At 34.8% G+C, this 24366-nt stretch overlaps 2 protein-coding genes across 12 annotated transcripts in view; one reads left to right on the top strand and one right to left on the bottom strand.

Annotated features, from left to right (window-relative positions):
• Positions 1-17619, top strand: part of Pyd (zonula occludens-like protein polychaetoid) — a 22953-nt gene extending 5334 nt beyond the window's left edge. The window contains exons 1-19 of one of the 10 annotated variants that reach the window (XM_083055549.1): positions 1797-2137; positions 4472-5186; positions 6885-7054; positions 7354-7556; positions 7847-8275; positions 8569-8635; positions 8720-8870; positions 9203-9354; positions 9506-9800; positions 10002-10173; positions 10284-10506; positions 10576-10750; positions 12114-12323; positions 12616-12954; positions 13156-13391; positions 13711-13915; positions 14018-14442; positions 16636-16757; positions 17482-17619. In XM_083055549.1, the coding sequence (XP_082911675.1) occupies positions 4995-5186; positions 6885-7054; positions 7354-7556; positions 7847-8275; positions 8569-8635; positions 8720-8870; positions 9203-9354; positions 9506-9800; positions 10002-10173; positions 10284-10506; positions 10576-10750; positions 12114-12323; positions 12616-12954; positions 13156-13391; positions 13711-13915; positions 14018-14442; positions 16636-16711 (3720 nt within the window). In that variant the 5' untranslated portion in view covers positions 1797-2137; positions 4472-4994 and the 3' untranslated portion in view covers positions 16712-16757; positions 17482-17619. Of the gene's footprint in view, positions 1-1796; positions 2978-4416; positions 5187-6884; positions 7055-7353; positions 7557-7846; positions 8276-8568; positions 8636-8719; positions 8871-9202; positions 9355-9505; positions 9801-10001; positions 10174-10283; positions 10507-10575; positions 10751-12113; positions 12324-12615; positions 12955-13155; positions 13392-13710; positions 13916-14017; positions 14443-14754; positions 14928-16635; positions 16758-17481 lie in introns of those variants that run through there. The other 9 variants (XM_083055547.1, XM_083055546.1, XM_083055548.1 and 6 more) reach the window with 9 other exon arrangements.
• LOC145946115 (mitochondrial glutamate carrier 1) lies at positions 17356-24285 on the bottom strand. Of its 2 annotated transcripts, none has more exons than XM_083055553.1 (8): positions 24147-24285; positions 22178-22247; positions 21936-22070; positions 21578-21727; positions 18762-18898; positions 18097-18282; positions 17870-18020; positions 17356-17718 (listed from the first exon to the last, which is right to left on the bottom strand). In XM_083055553.1, exons 2-8 carry the CDS (start codon positions 22219-22221, stop codon positions 17580-17582), a joined length of 942 nt encoding a protein of 313 aa, XP_082911679.1. In that variant the 5' UTR covers positions 22222-22247; positions 24147-24285; the 3' UTR covers positions 17356-17579. The 2 variants fall into 2 exon arrangements, with proteins under 2 accessions (XP_082911679.1, XP_082911680.1); XM_083055554.1 differs by lacking the exon at positions 24147-24285 and adding an exon at positions 22875-23115.
• Between the last annotated feature and the right edge of the window lie 81 nt (positions 24286-24366).

Below are 24366 nucleotides of genomic sequence, written 5' to 3'. Positions count from 1 at the left end.
GAGGCGAGCGAGCTGTGGGAAGTGCGAGCGTAATTTTTCTCATTAGTATAAAATGCGTGCGTAATCTGCTACGATCAGGCGAAGCAGGGAATTATTTATTCTAGGCCGCGATTTGTTTCAGCGATCTCGTCGTCTTGTCAGATCGACAAGAGAGAGAACGGTTTTATGAAACTTATGAATCATCAACTATATGTCTACCTTTCTTATCGCGCTAAATGAAAATACGACAGCTGCATTAGAGAACTTTCCTCCTGGAAATATCGCAGAATCATTCGTTTAATTCTACAAAGAACGAGAGTGAACTGACGTGAATTATGTATCATGGTGTTTAATTAAAGTAAAATTTGTATCGAGAAATTATACACGCTGACAAGAAGTCATTTACGATGTAAATTATATCTTGATTTAAGTCTTTAGATCCGAGTATTTTTAGACTTTGACGATTTTATCAGATTTCAAGCAGTAATTTATTAAATAGAAGATGAGAGGAAAGATGAGTTTTATATAGTAAAGAAAAAATATCATTGTTGAGCTATTTGTTGATCTCTGTGCTTACAATTAGCATCGATCTTACGTCGATTGATCTTTGAATCAGCTTTATCTTAGAACATTTGAGCATTTCTTCCAGCATACATTTCTCTGACCGTTCAAGGTCAACTTTCATTCCGTTTATGAGATCATAAGGTTTGCTCTTTTCAGTTGCATCTCTTTAAACTTTCTATAGGTATTTATAATGCAGCGTATTTATACATTGATGGCAAGAAGGAGAAAGAAAAAAAAGATTGCAGTAAAATATAGAAAGTTTAAAAAGAACAAAATTCTATAATCGCTGTTTAAATTTAATGTTAATATTTTTTTTTAATGAAATATTTTTTTTACTGATTCTGTATGGAATAATATAATATCGAGATATTTTTAAGGCATGATATACACACAAGAGATTGCAATCATTATCATTATAGTGTTGAAAAATAAGAGATTACTATCTTATTATTATATATTGTTGATAATTAACTCTCGTATAATTATTTTTATTATAATGAAAATTTAATTGATGATTTTTTTATTTTAATATCAATTTACTTTCTCTATTCTTCTAGGGTAATTTTTGAACATTTTTATATATTTAATCCTTTTGATTCAGCATCATTCTCTTCGACGAGCATAGGTAGTTTTTTTCGTCTCTTCTCCATTTGTTGTCGCTTTTTCTCTCTCCCATTCTACATCTCAAATACGTATCCATTTTAATTGAAAGTGCTGAGAAAGGGAAAGGGCAAGGAAGAAAGGAATCTCTCTCACGTTCGCGAATCGCATCGCGATGATTTTGTGCATCCACGGACGTGTCATCCCGGTGCGACTCCCAGGGCTACGCTCCAAAATTTACTCCTTGGAATAGAATTTGGTTTGGGAGAACTCCTTGGAAAAGTCTTTGATTGACCAATTAGGTCGAAAGAAACACAAAAATCTCTTGTTCTGATTGGTCAATTATAAGCTATTCTACCCCAAGGAGTAAATTTTGGAACTGTAACCCAGGCCGCGAGGACAAAGAACGCAGAGAGAAACGGAAAGCGGATACACCTAGGGCCGCGACAAGCAGAATTCCAGCTGGTGTAAGGTGTGTCATATTCCAGTTAATGGTCTCTCTCTCGTAGAGCTTGTGGCCCCGTGCCTGCGCACCAGGCCTACATCGTATGCACACACATACCCACGTGTACACACGCAAGACGTTCGTCGAGAAACGACCTCTGCTTGTAGTCTTGCCAACTAAGCGAACCGACCAGGCAAAACCGGTGTCGAGAGCCCGATCCTAAACCTTCCTTCTCGCTCTTCTCTTCTCTTCTCTCGCTCTTTCCGACCCTCCCCTCCTTCCTTTCTCTCTTTCTCTTTCCCTCCATCTCTTGCATGTATGCGTTAAACATCGCCGTCCTCTTCCCCCCTTCCAGCACCGTCCTTTTGCGTCCCTGCACAGTCCTCGACCGATTCTACAACTCGACCAGTCGACCTGACGATCGAGAAACCCGAACGCGTTCGTCGCCAGGACTCTGGCGCGCCCCGGCAAAAGGACGACATTCCTCTCCGTCCGTATTTTTTTCGGTACCGTCTCCGAAATACCGATCCCGCGCTCCTTGGGGAAGAGGTAAAGAACGATCCTCCTTCTCTTTCTTCGTGACGACCCGTTTCACCAGTGGATTGGCGTGAGCACGCGAAGGCCGTGTGCACGCGCGTGCGGCACGAGAGAGAGATGCGGCGAGAGTCGACGCGAATCACTCGAGATGCACGCGCATCCACGACGTGCATCCACGCCCGCGAACGTGGCATGCGTGCCGATCCTACCTTGAGCAGTGTCGAACCTATACGGGGATCAGACGTCAACCGAGACGCGCCGAATTAATGTCGTCGCGAGTGACGTTTCATTGTTGATTCACGTGGGGATAACTTTTGTACGATCCGCGATATCGGAGAGAAGCGTCGATTCTCTCTCGTAGTGCTTCCAGAGGTTTGGAATTCCTACAGTTTCATCAACTGGTTCCTGGAGTTGTACGTGTCTTCCAGAGTTTTTCTAAAAAAATTAGATCGCAACTTGAATGAAGGAATTTGGTGAATCGTGAGCTATCGAAGCTGAAGAGTGTTTTATTTAATTTTTTTTATAGTGGTAGCGATTAGATCAACGCGAGCTCCTTGATAAAGACGAGCGAGGTCGTCTCGGTGATTTAAATCCGCGATCCGGTTCTGTGATAGTTTCGTTTCGGGCGATCGTAGACGCAGGTAGCCGGGAACCTGTTTGTGTGTGTCGACGGCCTTCAGCGAGTTTTTGGAAATGCGCTTCCGGTCGTCGTCGTGGGGCGCGGTATATTTTTGTGCGTGACGACCGGGGGGAGAAAGGGGGGGAGAGAAGCGAGGAAGAGAAGAGGACGAAGAAAAAGAGACGACCGGGGAGTTTCGCGGGAAACTGCCGTCGTCGTGATAATTATATATGGTGCTTAAAGCCATCTCGGAATCTCTAGACAAGAGCCTCTTTCTCGTATAATGCTGTGATAATCAACTATCGAGATATCTATCTCTAAACTTTATCATTATTTTAGTTTTGCCTCTGAGACATCGAGATCTCTTCTCTTTTTTTCCTTAAGAGATCCATAAAGGTTCACCAGTATCAAACATACGAAAGGTTCACCAGTATCAAACACAGAAAATATTCTGGAGTTATACACGATTCGTAAACAGCTGATGATTCGGGGAACGTGGATTCAATATAAATTCGATGGGATTTTTCTCTCGCTCGAACAAGAATTTAAAATAAAGGTAGAGAAGCGTCCCTTGAATCTCGAGAAGCCAGAAGAAACGAGATCGAAAGTATGAAAAGGTAAAATTGCTTCATCAGAATCAGACCAGAGGGGAGAGAAATTAGTCTTGCAAAAAAACTAAAAAAATATCTTGATCCATGATTGTTAACATTCGTTATCATTTTTGTGGAGATTCGCGATCTTCTAGCCTTTCTTCTTAGTTCGTAGATCTTTCATCGAGGGTCTAAGCTTCTCCAGACTGTCGAGAGAGACTCCAGGATTCTCGAGATCGAGTGTAAGCGGCAAAGATTCGCGGTGATCTCGAAATTGAGTGCTTCACGCTACATCGCGTCCGACGCGAGGGAAAAAAAAGGCGCCGACGACGACGACGACGAGACTCTGTATATCGAGAAGCCACGACTGCGTGACCGAGCAAGGCAAACGGGAGCGAGTTGCCGAAGAGAACGGAATGAAGGAGGGAAATTCGCGACGTGAGGAGAGAAACGGGACCACGAGATTCATCGCGTCGAATTGTCTCGATATTTCTTGAGGAAAATCCTACAGATCCTGCGAGAGAGAAAAAGAGATAACTTGCGCGAGGAGTGTTCGGTATAAATAATAAAAAAACCAAACGTGAGAGAAAAACGCGAATAAAAACTTTCTTATTAATTTTAGACACTATTTAATTGAAATTAAATTTGTTGTTTGTTAATTTAATTAAGTGTTCAGTTTCGTATGGATTGTGCAATTTTTGTCTGAAAAAATTGTTAAATCTTATCAAAACGTATATTTATAATTGCAGAATTATTTTTTTTTTAATTAACGTTTTATATTAGAAGTTTTCGCGTGCAACGAGTTAAGAGTGTTAAGTTTTTTTCCGAAAAGAAAATGATTTAAGGTTGCAAGATTATTCAGTTCACATACAGTAAGAAACTCCCCGCTGGTTTGTTCTGTGAATTTTACGAATTGTCTTATTCCTCCAGGGTTCTTTTCCTTTGTGTGTTATGCATTTGTGTTAGGCTAACAATAAGAGAAAAAGAGAGAAGGAAATTCAAAGTATAAAATCTCAGAGGCAAATTTTAAAAAGCGGAAAACGTTTGTCTTGATAGTTGATTATCATACAGTTAATATGCAGGAATATATCGCGAGCAACAACCAGAGAAAGGCGACATACAAATCGATCTCTACAGATTCCGGAGCAACAGTTCTTCAAGATTATACTTTCTACACAAAGAGCATTAAGAAGCTACAGTACTTAAATATCGAACGGAAAAGGAGGAAAAGCAACACGCCTTTCAAACAATAGATGCGCAAAAGTCTCGTGCATTTTCTCGTTTAACCACCGAGACCAGCTTGAGGAAAGGAGGACGACACCTTTTGTCACGTGTTAACCATCGGTCGACGATCTCTCGCTTTGACGGAGCAATCGTCATTTACGCAAGAAATTCCACGATCCGATTGATTGCGTGATCAGCAATACGCATACAGGTTTGCACGAATGCGTTTGCGGCGAAGCCGCTTGCGACACGTCGATCCTGCCTGATTCACCTGAGAAGGCGAGTGTTCTGGGGAGGAGGAAGGGATGCGGAATCTCAGATCGCGAATCGGCGGAAGTGTGCGGCGAGGGAGCGGCCCGTGAGAGAGACCCCGTCCTCTTGGACGCGCGCGAGAGGATAAGGGAAGATACGTCACCCTCTCTACGATCTTCGCAGGATGGACAGGAGCGATAACAATGTCGTCGGCGGAATCGGCGGCGGAAGCGGAAGCGGCAGTGGAGGAGGAGGGGGAGGTGGGGGTGGGGGTGGCGGAGGCAACTGTCACGTGGGAAACTCCGGATCCCCGCCGAACTCCATCTCGTCGACCCACGGCACCGTCCACAATTCCACCGGCGGGTTCGACGGTCAGGTAGAGATCCTCGGGGCTGATATGAATATTCAAAATCGAATATACATATGTCGCTTGAATAATTTCAATAAACTTCAGCGCGAGATTTCTGCTTTTTTCAAAGTACTTGAAATATGGACGATATACACGTTGATAAAATTCTTTCGATTTTTATATTTGTATTATTTGTCAAGAATTTAGATATCGTAAGGTTCAAATTAATCCTTCTGTCATAATTTTTCATCTTTTCATTAATGTATATTGGTACCCGGGTACCCGTTCATTGACAGAAGGATTCATCATGCATTACGTTTGTTTTCTATTATCGCGTTGCATTAATACGATCTGACAGAGAGAAGTAGGGGATAAAGGGAGAGTGTTTGTTGAGATGTAGCTGCTGTTGTTATTCCTAATCACCTATTCAAGACAGGATGTAATACCTGATCGAATCACGGGATCAGAAATAGTTTCGCTACGCTAGGGCGATAACTCTGCCATTTGATACGGGGGTATCGGATTATCTGTCGATCGGTGCTTTCTCGCATCGAAGGGGGATCTCGTAGTCTCCTAACATCCAACACACGTGCTCTCGTAGTGAGATTTATAAGTTCATCCGGCTAAATTCATCGCGACGATTGTTTGAAATTCGCGCGATTTTAACGACGCGAAATGTATACGCTAGATTCATTATTCCGGTTTCACCCCAAAAATCCAATTAATCGCGTCGGACGCGAGTGAATGTACCCCCGTGATGATTATCATTAATTCAGTTGGCGCATATTTTGACGAAAACACGCCGCGGGAGAATTGGGGGAAATTCACGAGGTTCACCGCGGAATGCCGAGTATAATTACTTCATTGTATTACGCTTCCACGTGTGTAGGAAATGAATTATGAGTTTTAATTAAGCGATACCCGTCTTCTCTCTCTCTCTCTCTCTCTAATTGCCGGTTAAGCGTTGTGTCATTATCCGTACATGCGAATTAAATCTGTTAATCTATTTTTATCGATGCATACGATATTAAATTTTGCATTTATTGAAAATAAGAGTTTAATTTTATTCTCGTTTCAATAATTAATTAAGTTAATATTATCGATAGTATAATTGAGAAAAAAATCTATTATATCTATAATTATATATCTATAATATTTATCAATTTTTGGACTCTGTCCAATTTAATATTCTATTTAACGAGATATCCAATTTAATATTCTATTTAATCTTTTATTTAAAATTGAAGAAACTTTCGGGATAAAATAGGATCTTCAATTATCGCTATTTGCGATAAGGTATATTTAAGATATACTCTTTTTAGATCGTTTTTTGCGCAAGATATTTGTCACTAGACACGATAGTATGTGCGTGTGTGCTCTTCTTTATATTTGCATAATATTATCTTATTTAAATATACGATAGATAACTGTGCCTTTATATTTGTACTTGGCATCGTTGAAGGATGATGTAAGAAAATGATGTAAATGTGTCTCGATGACATGATATTCTTATAATGAATCAAGGATAAAAGAGGAATAATTGCATCCGATAATATTTAACGCTTTATATACATATAATAGAATAGAAACAATCTCTAGATAGAAGAAAGTTTGATTATATAAAATTCTATTATAATAGATTATACAATGATTTTTTTTTCCATGAGTTTGATAACATTTTTGCATTCTTAAACATTGTCATAATTGTTTTGTTTTGAATTTTAGACTGGAGACAGAGGATGGGAGATTCATCACGTTACCGTCACCAGAGTTCCCGGTTACGGCTTTGGTATAGCTGTGTCAGGAGGTCGCGATAATCCTCACTTTACTAATGGTGATCCAGCGATCGCAATCTCCGATGTGCTCAAAGCCGGCCCAGCTGAAGGAAAATTACAGTAAGTTTATCATACAAGTAAAATTAATTCTTTTTTAATGTCCAATATTTGGTAGAAGCACGAAGCACATACACATATTTCTTCTCTTTTATAATAAAAACACACATGATGTATTTTCTTATTACGATAAACTTTCAATTTTTGACAAAGTATCAGCATTATACGTAGAGAATTAAAAAGAATACATTTCCAATTTTCGTATTATTATATTTTTTTATAATTTCAATTTTTTGTTGATTTCAAGCTGTTATTTTAATTTGATATAATGAGTAAAATTATTATCCGATTTACACACACAGAGTTAACGACCGTATCATCTCCGCTAATGGGGTATCATTGGAAGGCGCCGATTATGGGGCTGCTGTGCGGGTCCTGCGGGATTCCGGTTCTACCGTTTTGTTGGTTGTTAAACGAAGAGCCTTTTCAAATTCACCCGGTTGTTTAGGCAGCGTTGCACCCCAGAGTCATCGACTTACGCTCACGCGAAACAATAAAAAGGACGGTACGTATAATTAGAACACCGCGTAACAGTCGCACAATGACCAAAAGCTCGAACAATGTCCGACATTCAACTGCCGACATCTAACTTTAGAGAGAGGGAGAAAACACACACAATTAAATTAATTCAACTTATAATTAAAATTTAATTTATAGAATTTAGAACAAATAATTTAAAATTTAATTCTTTAATCTAATTTTCATATTCTGATTTGTTATTTTCCTTCTCTTTCATCTTTGTTTATTTCTGCCGTAAAACCAGATATGCAACAATGATATTACCTCGATTTCTAGACTTCGGAATGGTACTGGGATGTCGATTGTACGTAAAGGAGGTTACGCGAGAAAATATCGGAGTGAAAACCGGGGACGTGTTAACCCGAATAGGCAGCGTTGCTGCTGATAATATGAGTCTGAAGGAAGCTAGAAAGCTGATGGATCAGTGCAAAGACAGGCTTTCGATTGTAATTACGCGAGACAGCTCGTGTTGCCACGTACAGCAGCAAGGTAAAGGAGATAGCGGTGAATACCTATCGGGTGCGAGTTACAGTAGTCAGAACTTATACGTTCCACCACCTACGAGGCAACCCTTGGATGACAAGAGTAATCTCGTGCCGAGGGGTCGTTCACGAGGTCCGCTGATGGACGTGTCTCTGAGTCAACTGGATCTACCGGCTACACCCACCGTAGATCCACCTAGGCCACCTCCGCCCAGACCGGAAGGTACATGTTGCGCGATACAAATATTTTTGATTTTTGATTAATTATTTATCATATCCTCAAGTAGTGAAAGTTGTGTAATAAATGAAATTATAAATATATGTATATTTTATTTACATATACATAGATTTATTGTTTCTATGTCAATTAAATTCTGAGTTAATTTTTCTTTATCGAGAATTTTATTGAGTGTTATTTTCTTGAAAATTTTATTTGTAGTTTTCATCTATTGGTCATCTTTTTATAAAAATCAAGATTTTATTAAGGTTTTATTAACATGTTGCTTTCTTTTATAGATTATTATAGTACGCGCAGACAACTGTATGATGAAGATTCGGTTTCACCGCGAACGAAGCAGCCCATGTAAGTTGATTAAAGTATCGTTAAATTTTTTTTTTTAGTCGATCAGTACTATCTCGTATGCAATGCTTCTTTTAATATTTACAGGCCGGATCCTCGGTTTATTACTTTCCAAAAGGAAGGATCTGTAGGGGTGAGATTAAGTGGTGGCAATGAAACTGGGGTCTTTGTAACTGCAGTTCAACCGGCAAGTCCTGCGTCTCTTCAGGGTCTTCAGCCAGGAGATAAAATTTTAAAGGTCAGTTATTCAATTTATATCAAGTATACATCAAAATTTATTTTACATTTAGACAAATTAGAATCCATTAAGACATTCAGAAATATAAATAAAATACTATCGATAATAGGTTTAACAATAGATTTGTTTTTATCTCAATTAAAAAATTTATTTCATTTTGGAATAGTAATCCTAAATTAAATATATTTTATTAAAGGAAAGTACATACAGGAACATATATTAAGATAATAGTTTGCTCAAGATTCAAAAGTTGTGCAGATTTTAGAAAAAAAGAATTAGATTTTTATGAATAGATATCGTAATATGTGATTACATATATAAAATTGTCGCAGATAAATGATATGGATATGAAAGGAGTGACGAGAGAGGAGGCTGTGCTGTTTCTTCTTAGCTTGCAAGAGCAGATCGATCTTATCGTGCAACATCGACGTCAAGAGTACGATCAGATCATTGCATCCGGCAGAGGCGACTCCTTCCATATAAAGTAAGTACACACTTACACATGACAAATTATTCTATAATCTTCGAATATTAATTATATCAACAATTAAAAAGGCATATATAATTAAGTCCAATTAACGTTAACTTTACTAGCTCGTGAAAGACGATTACAGTTGATGTGTATTTTTGCGTAGGACTCATTTTCATTACGAGCAACCGCAGAAAAGTGAAATGAGTTTTCGCAGCGGAGATGTCTTCCACGTGGTGGACACCCTTCATAACGGTGTCGTAGGATCCTGGCAGGTTTTCCGAATTGGACGAAACAACCAGGAGGTACAGAAGGGTATTATACCTAACAAAGCCCGCGCTGAGGAGCTTGCAACCGCGCAATTTAACGCGACGAAGAAGGAGATGAGTGCCAGCGAAAGCAGAGGTAGCTTCTTTAGAAGAAGAAGAAATAGCCATAGACGTTCGAAGTCCTTAGGAAGGGTACGAATGTAATTTTCTTGTTTATATATATATATATATATATATATATATATATATATATCTTACATAATATTATATACTTTTTTTTAAAACATTGTGTCTTTTGATATCGTGTTATAAATATTAAATCGAAAGAACTAATTTACTTATCTTAATAGGTAGATTAGATAAATTTTCATGTTTCTTTCATATGTATTTTAGGATCATTGGGACGATGTAGTGTTCTCCGATAGCGTCAGTAAGTTTCCAGCTTACGAGCGCGTAATCTTACGACATCCCGGATTTATTAGGCCCGTTGTTCTCTTTGGGCCCGTAGCCGATCTCGCTAGGGAAAAACTTCTCAAAGATTTCCCTGATAAATTCACCTCGCCACGTAAGTAAATATATTTATCTGTTCCCTGCTTATTTTTATCATCTTTATCTTTGCCATGTGATATACACGTTCGAAGCAAATTACTAATGATTGGATATTTAATGTTGTAGAAATGGAAAGCCAAATGGAAGATGGCACGGGAAAGAATAAAACGTCCGGCATCATTCGTCTAAGCGCTATCAGAGAGGTAATGGAGAGGAACAAACATGCGTTATTGGACATTACTCCGAATGCCGTGGATCGCTTAAATTACGCCCAGTTTTATCCGATTGTTATCTTTCTGAAGGCCGAGACGAAGCAAGTTATCAAAGAGATGAGAGCTGGCATACCAAAGTAAGAGCGATGCAGCATGATAATATTGCAATTTTATCGCTGTATTCTATACGCGACGTATAATTACAGATCAGCGCATAAGAGTAGTAAGAAGCTTCTGGAGCAATGTCAGAAGCTCGATAAAATCTGGGGACACGTGTTTAGCGCGGTGATTACACTCAATGCGCCGGAAGCTTGGTATCGGAAGCTCAGAGAGCTCATCGATCGCCAGCAGCAAGGCTTGCTATGGATGAGTCAAACCAAGGTAGACGAGTAATCGATTTTACATACTGAATCTTGTGCCTTCTCATAATGCGCGTATATTATTTTACTTTGTTTTATTCTTCAAATAAAAAGTCGAGAAGAAAGTCTCCAACTAAAAGAAATACACTTATCGGGATGGTTTTTGACTTTTCCTTTCTTCTGTTTTTACACCTTTCTCACGAATATCACGATTTCTCTTTATTGCTCGTATATACACAAAATTGTACGGCGATTCTGTTCGTTATAGTCGATATATAGTCAATACACGGTGTGGGACTTGTCGCATCTATCTGTACACGCTCATACTCCACCTCCCGCCCTTCCACCTCCTCCGTTTTCCAACAATAACGTATATTACGACGAGAATAAGAATCACGACGTGCTCTTGTCACATCATCAGCCCTCAATACAGACATCTTATGTGGAAAAGCTTCCACCACTTCCGCCTTTCAACTCAAATGTCATCCGTGAGCAATTTTTCGGCTATATATAAGTTCTTGCTTTTAATCCTTTAACTACGAAATTTAGAAGATTATATATTATTGATCTATAATACTTTTCCATCATGGACAACATTGCGTATATAAGAATTAAATTAATCGAACGCAAACAGTCGGCTGCTGCATGCAAATTGCAGATGAATAATACTTAAAGTAATTAAAGGATTAATACTGCATGCTCGGTACGTGCTTTTCTTTAGTTTGCATGATTTTATATTTATCTGTAATCTCTATTTTCTCTCTTCAAAATTATCAATTTAGCAAATTACAGTTTTAATAATTGATGCATAAAAAAAAATATTTTTGTAGTTTAATTATAACAAAAAAGAAAAGGAAAAATTCGGAGGTTTTTATCATTCTGCCATGTTACAAATAGCACTAGCAATAAGACTTTGAAAAAATATGATAAAAATACAAGTTTTTCTTTTTCCAATTTGTTGCAATTGAAATTTGCAAATATTTTCTCAAGCAAGGTAATTAAAAAAGAATTTTTTACAGTCTATATAAAAAAAAATTTTTGAAAACTTGTCGTTATCTTCGAAAAGATTGCTTGGGCGAATTTTACACGACATTAATTTTCAATATGTGTTTTGTATGTCTTTAAATGCCGATACTTATTCCTACATTTTGCTTCTTCTTCGTAAATCATTTATTAATTTATAATATTCTTTTAATAAGTACACAATTATTTATATAATAATTCATCCATTGCATTTTTTATTGATCGTAAACATGTTTTATCTCGTTACATTACATATACACATAAGCAAATAACACAAATACATTGTGCCATAATTAATTCACGTACTTATGTATCGTTTGCGTAACGTTGTGTCCTGTCATCTCTGTGGTCTGCGCTCGTAGCCGGAAGAAGCCCTCTCGGATGACTTCCTATTCCCGATGACTTCTCGCCTCTCCTACGCTTCCTCCCCAGAGAGCGATTTGGAATTGAGCCCGGCACCCGCTATTCCTGGCACTTTGGGTCCACCGTCGCGGCTAAAGAGCAGTTCTGACCCCAGTATTGCTACTCAGGATGACACCACTGCGCCGCCACCGTACTCGACAAATTATCAGGTAATTTAGGCTTTTAGATACAAAGAAAGCAATTTATGCAACTTGAAATTAATTTACACAGATAAGAATATATAATGTCTCGTTAAATAAGCTTTTGTTTCAACTTTTTAAAGAATTAGAGCTATAAAATATTAGTGCAAACTTAAAGTATCTTTTTCAATTTTTTTTAAATGTATGAATTAGTTTTCAGCAGATTGATTAAAATTTAATGATTGAAAATAGAATTAATTTTTTCAGATTATATTGCAAGCGATAATTATTGCGTATAATTAATTGATATGTTTATCCGCAGCAATCGTTTGAGCAGCAAAAAAGAAGATCTCAAGGGATAGGAGACAGCAAGTACGGTTTCTCCTTGTCCGGTCAAATGAGCAATCAGTCCGGTTCGCCGGAATATCTGGGTAGTTCTTTCGAACCTAGATCTCCTCACAGCCCTCCGGATCTACCGCCGCGAGTTGATCGAAACGTAAAGCCGAGTAATCAAACACCGCGGGGAACGATAGGACGATCTGCTCAGGAACGTTTAGGAGTGAACAAAATTGACTCGGTTCTGGATGTAGGAAATTATATCAATGCGACTCCTCACAAAGCAAATGCCACATCGTCTCTTGAACGGGCGCAGCCGAAAGCGGTAAGCGTCGATTCCTCTTTTTTTGTTAAATCATTTTAATAATTATATGATTGGAAAATATAAATATAAAAAATAAGCTTTTTAAAGAAAATTAAGAGATATACGCATTAATATTTTTAATAAAATATGCAGATATCTATATGTTGTAATTAAAAGATCGTAAGTTGTTTGATCGCAAAATACGTTTGTTTGCATGTATAGGGAAGTTACGACAGCATGTCCTCGTACGATTCATACAACAATACCAATGGAAATGCGAATTATGGGGCGGTGAATTTAAACACATCGACAGGTCGTTTGGGCCCGAATGTACCTGATGATCTCAAGAGTAGCAACATGTCCGTGAGAGCACCCGATCAATATAGATTCACTAGATCTCAGGTTCAGCCCATTTCTACGCACGACGCTCAAACGCGAACCGATTATGCTAAATATAGGTATGTAATCAATAACATATATAAATGTGTGGAAATATATAGAAAAATATTATATTTATAAATTGCTAATCACGTTTAAAGCTAAAATAGAAAATTCTATATTTATATTACTTATATATTTTTTTTCTGTAAAAGATAATGCTACAATTTTTTCTTGTTTTTTTTAAATTACTTTTTTGTAAAGTATATTTTATATATAATTAATGCGTAACTTATTTTAAATGTCAATCTTTTTCTTTTCAAGCTTTCCTTTTACCAACATTCACACATAAATTATAAAGTATACAAGTATAAAATTATCACTTTTTATGTATTATAGCCGATCCACCGATTACAAATCGATACCAATGCCGCAAAATAAACCGGGAGGCACCTACAAACCAGTTCCGCCCCCGAAACCAAAAAATTATAGACCGCCTCAAGCATCGCTTGGACAAACAACGGAGAACAACGGTAATGATGGGAATAATTCGTATCAACACTCAAAGAGTTATTCCATTGCCACATCGCATGTACATAATGGGGTAATTATATTATAAATGCAGATAACTCTACAAAGATTACTTCTTTCCCATGCGTACGCGCTCCGGATGTATGTAACATTATGCGTCTTTATCTTCATTCAGGTAGAAAGTAATGTTCAGCGTAACAGCGGCCAGTATTACTACAACATTCCGCCGCCCGGCCGTTACAATGAAGGCAATCTCGTGAATTCGCACCACAATCTAAGTCATCTCGCGACACCGACGCACAGCCACAGCCTTAGCCACAGTCACGCGCACTCTCACTCCAGTCCACCTGTGACTACCGCGCATTCTCACAGCAACAGTGCCGGCCAAATCAGTCTCGGATTGACGCATAACCGGAACAGCACAAATCACAATGGGTACATGCACGGTAATAATCCCCATGGTCCCGCGAGCTCGGTTTATCCATCTGCCAATTCTGGGCACAATAGAGAACCCAGCGCTCTAGATCTGGCTGGTAGCCGAGAGCAGAGGGGAAGCGCTTTCGAACTCTATCGAAAGCCGGTTCATCATTATAATATGAGGTGAGTGGTAAAGAATCTTATCGATACGGAGTAGTGATTTTTTTTTTTTTTTTTTTTAAATTTGAAAAGATTAATCTTATCAACCTTAACTGCACAGACATTTCTGGACACTAATATTTTTAAAAGTGCATTATAAATTTTTTGTAGTTTTTATAGGAAAATTGGTCAAAAAGTTTTCCTGTTAATTAAAAATATTATATATACGATATATGTAAATATATTTTTCTTTATATTTGTGCAATATTTCGATCATGGAAATCCTTTTTTCTGTCTCGACAAGTAAGCTTATAAAAATATTATTGTGTGTTGCAGTTAATGTGTACCTCGATGCAAGACTTATTATATTAGGATGAATTATAACAAATTTCTATCGGAACGCAGAAAAATCGTGCAATGTCATAGACATAGACAAAAACAAAGTTACATTTAAGATATGATATTATGAAGACATTATGCCTTTCAAAAAAACCCTATTTTTCATTTATGTAAGAATCTTTAGATGTAATAGCATCAATAGATTTTTATAACTTTACAAAAAAATGATGCTATGTTAGATATTTTACACATACACAAAGAACAAATTTTAACTGTATTATAAGATTTTATAGAATTTTTTATTTAGAGCAAAAATAATGATAAAGATTGTTGTTATCGATATGTACGTAAGAAATTTTTCAATAATTTTTTAATAAATCGTGCATGTATTTAATAAGAATAATATAGAAAGATTCTTAAAGAGAGAGAGAGCAATTTTTTTATAAGTGCAATGTAACGTAACAATACTCACGCTTTTATACACGAGATAAAATCTGTACAGTTATATTATAGTCATATAATTTTCCGCTTCTATATTAAAAATATGATAAACGCCATATTGATAAGAAAGTAATTTTATACAATTTTATTAAAGTCACATTTCGTGGAACATTAACATATTGCCATTGCCATTGATTTAACAATTTAGGATATTTAGCTTGTTTTTTTAAGCAGACAATTATAGTATTTGGGATTTGTCGTATGACAATGCATTTATATATTCTTGACGTATGTGATAATGATCGATACACAAAACTCTTTATTGTTATTTATACGAGTGTACCCAGTTTCAAGTTTTTTGATGGACTAGATTACTTTTTTTGAAAATTGAATAAGAAACTGAATAAGAAAAATATAGAGATACATATAGTTTATACAGTAAGATGAATATAATAACATAATTGAAAAAATCATATAGAGAGAAAAAGAGAGGATCTTTTTTAATTTCCCAAGAAAAATACAAATAAAATAAATGTTAAAAGTGCAATTTTTACAATTTCTCTATAAATAAATAGAAATTGTAAAAAAAAAATAAATTTTGCTACATGTGATTCTTATATGCGAAACACAAAAGAAAAACATATTGACTCTCTGAAAAAACTTAAAGATTAATTGTTGCTCTGAAGAACTCGAAAAGAATGTCCTTCTTTTTCAATCAAGTGCGCTCACAATTATTTATTATAAATCATATTGCTGTCATTAATATTATTAGTAAACCAAATGGCCTTATTAGACTTTTTAGATATTCTTAAAATTAAGTTAAATTTTTATATAAGGAGTCTGTATTAATATAAGTTAGATATTAATGTAGTTAGATTTTATAATTATTAGATACATAAGTAGTCTCCGCCATTATATACCAATCTTATATGACGAGTTAATGCGTAAACATTATATTACTGTTAACAAGGTACAACAGCATAATATGTTACAACTGGTATATTAAACGAAATTACGTATATATATATATATATGTTATAAGTATTAAGTAGAATTAGTAAATAGTAAAATTTGATTATTTTAATGGCCATAAGTATTAAATTTAAACATTGATATGTAGTAATTGACATATAATTTATATCTCCGTAGCAAGGCTACAGAGTATTGCAAGTTCTTATACATTTGTGTAAAGACGAATGTATATATGCGATATTTACATGACAATTTAAAAACGACAAAATCTGGAATTCAAATAATAATACCTAGTATCAGAAATTTTTTTATACAGGAATAAATCAAATGTCTTTATACAATTGTGAAAGACAATGTATGTTTAATTCCTAAATAATTAATTAATGTTTTTAAAGCTTATTGATTAATTTATTTGTGTTATCTTTTATCTCCCATTTATATAATAATCTTTTTTTCAAATCACAGTTTAATGCGTGAAAGAGATTGCAGCCTGCAATTGAAGTATGCAAAGAGCGATGCTACAAAAGGAGTAAGAAAATAGAAGGGATGAAAAATATAGAAGAGGTGAATGAGAAAAAAGACAACAGGTTTGCTTTAAAGAATTTGTAATACTTTTATTATATTACACATAGCCATAAAGAGATTACATTCTTCTCTCTTGATGTAATAAAATAAAAATTAAGAAAATTAGGTAACCAAAATATGAGCTTTAACAAAATATTCTATTATTTCATTCTAAATTAAACTGTTTAAAAAAATATCACGATAAATCTGCTTAAAGAGTCTTTATACATATATAATTGACTATTTAACTGGCTAGTCTGGTAGATATAACATCCCAGTGTACGTATATCGTAGATCTGTTGATGAATAGTAATATGTGAAGAGGATTTCTTGCGCAATATATATTCTATAAAACTCGAGGAAGATAGTCATTATTACATTGAAAAATGCAATAATTCAAGTACTGAATACAGCACGTAGTACTACTGGAAACTTATTCCAAGTTATAATTGTTCTCTTAAACTGGCTCAATTTTTCAACAAATTTATCAACGCAAGATATAAATTTGACATTGAAAGAACACAATGCGTAAGGCGAACGTACGCAATGATTCCGTCGTATTTGATTAATAACTTTAATGCACTTTACGGGAACATGAAAGATGGGATTATATATATCTCATTCAACTATGAATCCATTATAATTCGCGACCTGCGAGAATTACGGCAATTAATACACATTCTCTTACTTTCTCTTACACATAGACGAGATCGCAAGATTCCATCTAACAATGATATTTTTTTATAGCGCGACGGGCATCTTCAAGCCAAAATACTACATCTACAGCAATTATTGTCAGTTTCCCAGAGCATTTGAATGGCACGAATCGGCAAGATATGGCGATTTCACTGCAATCCCATCAGCCACTCGGCTACGCCGAGATAATAGACGGTTTGCGCAATTCCAAACAACGGCGCTATGACGATCATTCGGCAAGCACCGCCTTTGAAGAACGCTCTCGGTCCCTCGTTTGTAAATGTCTTCCTACAAGTTAAGAGTATAATTATTGCAGAATATTTTATTATCTTTTTTGCTACAACACTCGTGATCTCGTAAACGTATGGGAATTTACGATCCACGATAAATAATCTTGAAGATAAATTTGACGATGACATAAACATTTGACTATACTCACGTTATACAGTCTAATACTCCGTTGTACGTCGGTTCACCAGGTGCTTTTTTGATAGCTTGCAATCTAGTTTTGATTACGTCGAATGGATTCACCATTATTGCGCCCGTTGAACCGGCAACGCATCCGGCAAGGAATGAACACCAGAATACAGCTAATGAAACGAGTATTAATTAATTTTTCTTGTTTAGAATCGATGGCGTATCTGACAGCATAAAAATTACGCTTACATGAACCGTCTTCTCGCTTCGGGCCGAGATCGTTCAACCTGGCGAATAGAGGAAAATAAATAACGGAAAACGTAACATCTCTGAGTGCCGTGGCGCCGGTTCCCTGATACAGCCCAAGTATACCTCGTTTCTTAAGTAGATTCACCGTTAATGACCAAGCAGATACCTTCGGCACTGCTTTACCCGCTGCAACAATAAAGAACGATACAATTTCTACAATAAAAGTATAATAGTCTTGAAATTGGGACACAATTTTTTGAAGACCTCGCATGTCGAAGAAATTTTATGGTGAGATTATCTTATTTTCTATATTTAGTATTACTATTATTTTTTTTATACATGAAAAGATTGTGGAAAATCAAATTAGCTACATCTCTAATTTGATTTTCTGGCTATCTTACAACGTGCGTTGCATCTAGACCGAGGTATCACATTCAATCATTTTCAATCCTACATAGTGTATAGTCGACATGGCAATATTTATCGGTATTTTAAAAAGAATCAAGAACAGGCACAATCCTTGTTGTCTATAAAGTCGCAAGAAAATAAGAAAGATAATAATGATGATTGCAATGAAAGAATTTTTATAGATATGTAGTCTCGCTGTATTCGACAAGCCGCGCGTATTCGCGAGAAACAAAACCCTCTGAAATATATCGTATCACCTTCTTTAGCTGCCATGGCGACTCTGCCAGCGTCTTGCATTTGTATTTTGAGCAGTTCCATCGGAGTGGTAACGATTATTTGGCATGCTCCTGCCAAGCCGCCGGCGAGCATTTCACGTTCTATTGGCAATTTTTGTCTGGACAACAAAGATTAACAGAGTGCTGGGATCACGGAAAAGTTGAGGAAAATCTCAGTTTACGAGATTATGGCTGGACTGGCATGCACAATCGATCAATTTCCGAAAAACCGAAAAGATTATTAAATTTTGGGAAATTGTTTTTATCTTACACTTGACTAATTCCACTTTATTATAATTTATCTTATCAATTAAATGCATTGTGATTATTCACAGACCGACTGTTTAAAAAATGATTTTGATATCTTGTGAACATAATCTAATTCATTCAGGTAATGATTTAGATGTTACTGAATATTATCTTGAAAAAATGTTTTAAGTACTTACTAATTACAAGACTTTATAAATTGAAATAGTTTGTTTTATACAATACATGCGATGCATATAGAAAAAAAGTGTTCTCACACAAAGTAACTTTCTACGTTCAATAATTTTGATTTTCGGTTTTTCGAATTTCTTAAAATTTTCAAGTACAATTTGGTTCTTTATATTTTTTTTTTCTCCGACAATACGAAATTAATCTTTAATTCGGAAATCATTATGAAAGAGTGCCAGTCCTAATACAAGGGAGATTATTCAACGTTAACGGCATGATCGCGTGACAAGCAATATCTCAAGCGTCTAATAAATCGCAGAGCATCAAGAACACATTGACAACAAATTTAAATGCAGCAAATTAATAACTTAATGACTCGCATTTTACTTGTAACTTGAATTGCATGACGTACATAATCAAAATTAATTATTCAATTATTACTATATTATTATTACATATATAAAAAACATTTTTAAGAGACACCCAAAAATGATAATTAGATAAATTACGATGCAACTTATAAAATTGTTAATTAAAATAAAAAATTGACAAATTAAATTTCTATATGAAATCTAATTAAATTTGTACAAATTTGGATGTATCATCAACTCTTAAACTGCTCTAAAAAATATTTTATAAGAAAGAAAAAGAAGCAAAAATTACCCTGCTTTCGTCGATTACTTGTGACTTGGTTAGCTAGTTATGGTTGCTCGCACCGTTTGCCAAGTGATTTCAAACTGGTATAGTTATATTCAAACTGGTAGCTTCAGTTGTCTAGAAGTATAGAATGATATATTTCAATATGCTTTACAATGGCATGAGATTCTGGCATAATAGCGCGAGGGCCCAACAATTTTGTTTTTTAGCTTTTCTAGGTACGTGCTTGGCCTAATTTAGGATCAAAACTAAAGAGTTGCAATATTCTTTAAACAATGCAAATATATCTGACAATATATATATCTAAAAACTTACTAAGGGGCAATTCCAAAGGAATTGACAAGAAAGAGACAGTGTTAAATGTAAGCAATTAACAACACAAATCAGTAATATGTAGTTATTAGAATAGCAAAGATGAGTATGATGCCAAAAAAATATGATGCTCTGCTGATTAAACTACGATACAACAATACATTAGTTTTTGGGGCTTTTCAATTACGAATATATTTTTACTATTGTTGCATTTCTTAAATTACTAAACAATTTAAGTAAGTAATTAAAATATCTGGTGCTTTTTCAATATTTTTTTGGAGAAATTATATAAATTTAGTGTTTTTGACAAAGGAACTAATAAGATGTGATACATATTTTGAATCTAATAGAAATTTTCATATCTATGTACTACTCCCTATTGTGTTAGTTTAATTAAGTTCTATTTGGCTTCTCGCACTCTGCGATTGCTATCGACGCAATTTATACTTGCTATGACTTCACGTAGATATATATATGTGCTATTCATTCATTAGAAACAGAAGTGTGCGTGCACAAAGAAATAATGAAGATGTTACTTATAAAATTTACAATAGTTTTAACACAAAAATGTAAACTTATTTGCGTTATATTAATTTTGTACAAATGACGATTTGATAAATGTTTAACTTTATAAAATGAATGAAAGCATCGTATACTACATCGTATATTTCTGTAGAAATTCAATTATTATCAATTTTATAAATAAGTCATTGAAAAGCTCATTTCATAAACTTGATGTTATTGAGTTAATAGTTTATATTATCACCTAAAATATGTTTCACACACATGTTGATTTACTTGCCATAAACTTTGAATAACCTCCTTTAAAACATGGAAATATTAAATGCATTAAATATATTATAGAGGAAAAGACAATGGCAGACATTAAGGCTTTTTTTTTTACAAAAGAATCACAACAGAAAGTATAATAATTAAGTGACAAACAACATACAAGAAAAGTAATACAAAAAGTGATAAATTATCTAAAGAATAAAAAAAGATATAATTAGTAAATATTACGCACGCTACTAAAGACATTAAAATTATATGTTTTAAGTCTGAAAAATGATATAGTTAATGAATATTAGTTCATAACCATTATTTATTAACAATGAAAATTATGAAAAAAATTTTTTTCCTTTAAATTTATAATTAACAGCCTTTTGGGTTATTTTAGGATTTTTAATTATAAGTTTGTAAGAGGAGCCTATTTCTCTCTATAACTATTTTAAAATATTTTAAAATATAAACAAAATGTGCTCTTCCATGCCAAGCTCGCGTTAATTAATTTTCGCTCCGGTTAATGTTACACATATAAAGGATGCAAGCTCATACTTCTCTAATAACATGAAAAATAATTGCTCTAATAATTTAAAAAATATCGTGCAACATACCCGAGTCCGGGGGAAAGATAATGTCTAAATGTATCATTGGCAGTAAGTTTGATGGCCTTCTCTGGTGTAATCAGCAATATATTTACAGCGGATCCTTTATACATTCCAAAATAGCCTTCTGCTTTATAAGTCTTTTTAAAACAGTCAAACCTGAAAATTAAATTATTTACACTCGGTTATCATAAATTTCCTAGTTACACACATTAAAGTAAATAACATGGATTATACAAATTAACATTACGAAGCTGTTTTTCTTTTTTTTTTTTTATTTTATAATTGGCACATTTTCGCTTTTGATTCCTAATGTACATAATATCGATATCCTAGTAGCCAATAATTTTTAAATAAAGATACTTGCATTGATTTATACATCCGTTCGCCCTGTGGGCCGATAACTTGATTCTGTAATCTTGTTTTAACTAAATCGAGTGGGAACACCACGGAAACTCCAATAATTCCAGCAATTCCGCCATTTATGATTTTTGGTACAAGCCTAAAAATAAGAACAAACTCTTATTAAATGAATATTTTGTTACATTAATTTACTATGTTCATTGTTTGTTGTTCTATGAGAGAAAAATGTTATATAAGAATACGTACTTAAATTGTTCAGCGGATTTTGAAGCTGGACTATTCTGTGCCATTATTATTGCGAATCAAGGTCCCGCACCTGTTGAAAAAAATATGAAATTAGATCTTTTATGAAAAAAGACATTAATATAGTTTGCAATATTCCTGCAGTATTCCTGTGTCTTAAGATAATAAGAATTATTTTTATTTCATACATATCAATATACCTAAAACTTTTCAGACTATAGGAGATATTCTCTTGAAAAAATATATTCGTCTTGAAATATACGAAACTGAGGGTGGTTTGCCAGTACAGTGCTGTTTATTAAGTTACAAGTGCTAACTGTAATACTGCCAGGAAGCGCTAAACAGTAGTCAAAATATTGTGCCAAAACTTGAAGGCCATTTCACATTATAAGACACTTTATATATGCATCTTGCAATGCGCATCTTGTCAATCAAATTAGACTTTACGGAAAAACAATGATGCAGCATGTTTATGCAATATATACTGTACTATCAATTTTTAGTTGATAAAAAAGTACATAATGCAATTGACATACGAGTAGAAATTGAAGATGTTATTTTACACATAAAATTATTTATAGATTTTACGCATCAAAGAGAAATGAAGAACTGTTTTGAAACGTTTCCTACACAGACGTCTAAAAGTCACGGTTCCATCTATTCGATTTATGTTGTATATATCTTGATGCATTCGTATCACCTTGAGAAGCCATTTCCTTCCTCAAGGCTATGATGTCAATAATTGATTCGATTGCGTGCGCGATGACGAATTCAGTTGTTACGTTACAACGAGCATTGACATCCTATAATAGGGTAATCACAGTGACAGTCATTTGAACAGAATTCTATCGTCTTATCGAAGACATTCTAGCATACACACACATTTATGAGCGAACAGACAAATCGCCAATCTCCCAACCGCATCATGCAAATTGATTTTGCCCTATCTCTCTCTGTTTCTCCTAATCTATTGTACAGATGAGATATCTAGTCTATATATATTGCATTTATATTCAATTTCACTTCATATTTTATCAATATTGTCAACAAATGGCTATCTTATCTGTCCTAACAGTTTGTATAATGTAAATAAGAATGGATAATTCTTGAATAAGTATTAATTTATTTTATTGAACACTTACTGCAACGTTAAGAAATAATTGTCACGAAGTAGTTTTAAGATAAAAGTAGTTTTTAAGTAATAAAAGTAAATTATCGTGACTTGGCATTAAAAATTTAAGAGTAAGTTGAAATTATCTTTATGAAGACAGTCATATCTATTTGAATAATTACTGCATAACTGAACTATGACCTATTGTGATGCAGCATCAGCATACATTTCCTGATTATTATCGATTTAATAATTTAAATAGTAAATATAATATTTATTTCATTATTAAATATGAATATTATGGAAAATAAACATTTTTATATTAATTTGCTACGAATTCGGACATATGATCGATATTTTCTTTGAATTTTTGTTTCACTAGATGTACTACAAATAAATCATGTTAAATTAAATTATGTTAATAGATTGATTCGCGGTCTTAGAGTTTTACATATTATTATTAATTAAAAAATTCTTTATACTATACAAAAGATATGCATAAAACATCCTCGATTTCCATCCATTTTCATTCATAAATATTTCATAAATAATGTGACTAAAATTTATAGAATAAATAATTTTTACAGTTTGCGCTCTTGGAATTAACCGCAATCAGCTGATCCGAGCTGATCTGTCAGCTGTCACTTATCGCGATGGGAGGAACGCGTTCCCAGCGGGCAACGAAAATTCAACCGAAAATCGCGAATAGAATCGCACATCTGTCATGCAACATGATACTAATTTATACGACCTTATGTCAACTCTATTATTATTCTGACAATAAACGAGCGAGAGCGCGTTCGAAAAAATCGAATTTTTGCGGATATTCGGTACAGTAAATGCGAAAGACAAAGGACTTACTTTTATGAGAAATTATTAAGACGATTAATGCGGTGTATAACTTCGACGTGATCGGTTCCACACTTGTCGAGTGTCAGGGAAATCCGATGTACATACACTGGAAAGCAGTCGTCCCGTGACTTGGATGTCCCACACAAAGTGCCTCGGATTCCCGACGAGATGTTGGAGAAAAAACTCAATCGACTATAAACTACTGGAATATATTTCTATATCGCCGACC

The sequence above is a fragment of the Prenolepis imparis genome, unplaced genomic scaffold (genome assembly GCF_030444845.1).
Source record: "Prenolepis imparis isolate NDT839.2.m4 unplaced genomic scaffold, iyPreImpa1.0 SCAF_15, whole genome shotgun sequence".
Classification (NCBI taxonomy): domain Eukaryota; kingdom Metazoa; phylum Arthropoda; class Insecta; order Hymenoptera; family Formicidae; genus Prenolepis; species Prenolepis imparis.
This window is presented reverse-complemented; position numbering and strand designations above follow the sequence as displayed.

Bases quoted from the DNA above. Each gene is read 5' to 3' on its own strand.
- LOC145946115 (XM_083055553.1), bottom strand. From the start codon at position 22,221: ATGGCACAGAATAGTCCAGCTTCAAAATCCGCTGAACAATTTAA. The intron at 21,728-21,935 runs GCAAGTATCTTT...TTTAATTTTCAG, and splicing joins GAACGGATGTATAAATCAAT to GTTTGACTGTTTTAAAAAGA. The intron at 18,283-18,761 runs GTGATACGATAT...TTATTGTTGCAG, and splicing joins CGCCATGGCAGCTAAAGAAG to CGGGTAAAGCAGTGCCGAAG.